Source organism: Naegleria gruberi, assembly GCF_000004985.1.
Source record: "Naegleria gruberi genomic scaffold NAEGRscaffold_95, whole genome shotgun sequence".
NCBI lineage: Eukaryota > Heterolobosea > Eutetramitea > Acrasida > Naegleriidae > Naegleria > Naegleria gruberi.
Window position 1 is genome coordinate 30,855 of NW_003163232.1, and position 3,203 is coordinate 34,057.

General features: G+C 31.5%; 2 protein-coding genes across 2 annotated transcripts; one reads left to right on the top strand and one right to left on the bottom strand.

Moving 5' to 3' along the window:
• Positions 1 to 427: 427 nt before the first annotated feature.
• NAEGRDRAFT_82295 (RNase H) lies at positions 428 to 2,175 on the top strand. Its single transcript, XM_002668834.1, has one exon. The coding sequence runs from the start codon at positions 920 to 922 to the stop codon at positions 2,111 to 2,113; it is 1,194 nt and encodes a 397-aa protein (XP_002668880.1). The 5' UTR covers positions 428 to 919; the 3' UTR covers positions 2,114 to 2,175.
• Positions 2,176 to 2,273: 98 nt separating this feature from the next.
• Positions 2,274 to 3,090, bottom strand: NAEGRDRAFT_61038 (C-4 sterol methyl oxidase; the record flags this gene model as incomplete). The annotated part of the gene is made up of 2 exons (XM_002668837.1): positions 2,274 to 2,924; positions 2,971 to 3,090. The coding sequence occupies 2 exons, from the start codon at positions 3,088 to 3,090 to the stop codon at positions 2,274 to 2,276; spliced, it is 771 nt and encodes a 256-aa protein (XP_002668883.1).
• Positions 3,091 to 3,203: the final 113 nt, after the last annotated feature.

The following is a 3,203-nucleotide window of genomic DNA, read 5'->3' on the forward strand; positions in this document are numbered from 1 at the left end:
GGTATCTACGTTGGCAGCAATGAATCCGAAATCCTTTCTATTGGTGAATTTAGATATCGAAGGAGCTTATGACTCTGTTGAAGTTTCTGTTATTGAATTAGCTCTAAAACATTGCAAATTTCCAATTAATTTAATTCAATTTATTATTAATTCTTACAAAGAACACACTCTACAACTTGAAATCAATAACCACTTGTCCGAACCAATTACAAAATCCAGGGGAATCCCACAAGGTTGTCCATTATCACCCCTGATTTATGATTGTATAACACAATTAATTATTGACAAAAGTATAGATGTTTGGAAATTACCAAAAGATCCTTGTAATCTTAATGCAAACGAAATAGGTATCCTTGGTTTTGCAGATGATATGTATCTTATTGCTGACACATCTGATATTAATACCGATTATAACGAAAGATTAAATGAATTAGATAGATGGGTAACTGATCTTGCGTTAAAAATCAACCCTTCTAAATCAGTTGCAACAATACTGACTGAAAATGAATTGGATATAACCCCAAAAATTAATAATGTGAAAATTCCAATTCAGAAAAATATCAGAGTATTAGGTCATTATCCTTGGGAAGACCAACTTGTACAAGAAGATATTGAAAAAAGAATTTCCCTGTTTGAACTTTCCCTAAAATATCTTCCAATTAGATCATTAGAAATAAGAAATTTTAGAAAAGTAATCCAAGCTAAAGTATTGAGCCTATTCACACATATTACTCGTAGTAATGTTATTTCAACCAAATATTGTGATAGAATTAATATTGCAATTAGACAAGCAATAAGAAGAAGAGGTAACTTACATTCAGCTACATCTACAGATTGGTTTCACTTACCACTAGATCAAGGAGGTCTTAATATCCCTAAAATTGATGAATTTATTGAAAGACTACACATTAAGACCATTATGCAATTGAGAAATCAAAGAAATACCCTTGTCAGAAAAGCGTTTAACTGGGGAATTGATAATATTTCAAATTATAATTCAATATTCCATCAAATGAATCAAAGTTTGAAGCATTTTGACTTAACATTTAATCAAAACTCAATAGAACCTTTAAGACCTTCAATTCTACAAGGTCAAAACTTTGAAATTTATACTGATGGATCGAAAATGGATGAAAATTCGACAGGATTTGGTATCTACTTTCATAAAGGGGTAATTGAAGGAAATGAACAATTAAGCTTTAATATCGATGGAAGATACTCTCATAATGTAGCTGAATTGACTGCAATTCTTATGGCTTCTAAATTATTACCTAATAATTCAAAAGCTACTATATTTACAGACAGCAAAATATCTATTGATATTCTAAATCCAAGATATGATGGGAAATTTTCCATTTTTAAAGATGAATTTTATAGAACAATATTTGATAAGAATTTGAAAATTAAATTGGAAAAGGTAAAAGGACATGTTGATCCTAATAATATAATCGTTGATGAATTAGCCAAAAAGGGTTCGAAACAATATAATATTTCCATTGATATTAGAAAGCTTCTTCCTAATGCCATGTATTTAGAAAATAATGGAACCATTATATTTGATCTACAGAATTATTTGAAAGGTATTCAAAGAGATAGGAGAGCTACCATTGCTAGAGATAAATCCAACCTAATTATAACCAAGGGATGGTCCTCAGCAAATATCAAATACCTAAATTCTCATTTAGAACCTTACACCAAATTCTGTATCTGGAGAAACATGACAAATAATCATATTAGACAATACAAACCCGTAAGCTGCTCGCACTGTGGAAGAATAGTTGAATTAGAACATTATATTTATTACTGTCCTGAAATGAGTGAAAAGCGAAACTACTTCTTGAATAAGTTCTATGAAATAACAAAATATAGAGCAATATTACATGATAGAAATGAATTTAGGTTTTCAAACAGATGGAAAGGATTCTTGATTAATCATAGAGGATTATTAGATGAGAACAATCAAGATGAAATTAGAAGAAAATATCCATCAATTATTAGAAACTGGGTGGAAATTCAATCTTTACTGTCGTTACTTGTTGGTAAAGCACATAAGAGATATTATCGTGATTTTCTTAAAACAAGAAAGAAAAACAAGAAGAAAACCAAAGAATAATCTATTTCGATTTCTAAAAAGATCCAATGGGTCTTTAATAAAGTTCAAAATAATTTTTTTTTATTTGTGGAATTGAACTCCGAAATAGTACAACTCCGGATTGAACTATAAAGTTCCTTATTTGTCAAGTGTTTAGTATTGAACACTGATGCTTACAAGGTTATTCTTGATGAATTTTATTCGATTCTGCTAGTTTCTTCTTTTGTTGTTTGAGTTTCCACTCAAAGAATCCACCACAAGTTCCACACCAAATATCCCACCACATGAAATTCGATGAAAATACTCCACTACATCTACGATGATGAAAATCATGAAAATCAGCACCTCCAATTAAGTTTGGCGCCAAATTATTCGGAGAAAATGGGAAATCAAAGCCCGAATGAGTTTCACAAGCTGCCAATTGTCTAAGGTTGACAAAGATTAAGAGAGTAAGGAAGTGTGGACGGAGGAGAAGAGGTCCTAGAAAGGTGGCGAATCCAAGTATTAAAATTTCTAAGGGATGGGCGAAACTAGTGGAAAGTATAGTTGGAGATTCGAATTCGTGATGGATTTTGTGGATGACGTGGTAGGCCCATGGTGTGTGAAGCCACCTATGGAACCAGTAGTGAGCTGTGTCTTCCATGAAGAAACAGAAAGCTAATTGAAGGAGAAGAACTTTCCAATTTGGGATATTCGAAACTTCGAGACTAAAGTAGTCAATTTGAGTAAGAAAGTGAAAAGCAACTGCATACATTGGAAGAATCACCAAAAAGTAAATAAATAACAAATAGAATGTTGCCTTAACAATTTTCATTCCACTATTTTTCCTTTTCTGAAATAGTTTCGTCAAGGTTTCCAATAAAAATTTATATACTTACTGGTTGAATCTTATATTTCCTCAGAAAATCAAAGTCGCACCACTCTACCAACCACATCAATCCACTAGGAATGAAATAATTCAAAAACAAAATGACAAATGGCAAGACAATTGTCACCATCGTGAGTGAATAATTCTCCAACATGAAATCCACAATTTCACCATTCCACCATCAAAGAATATTCAATTCTGATAAGTTATCATCTGGATAATCTGTTGATATATTAGATTCAT

What these genes read in the sequence shown, in the direction of transcription:
- NAEGRDRAFT_82295 (XM_002668834.1), top strand. Translation starts at nt 920, where the DNA reads ATGCAATTGAGAAATCAAAGAAATACCCTTGTCAGAAAAGCGTTTAAC.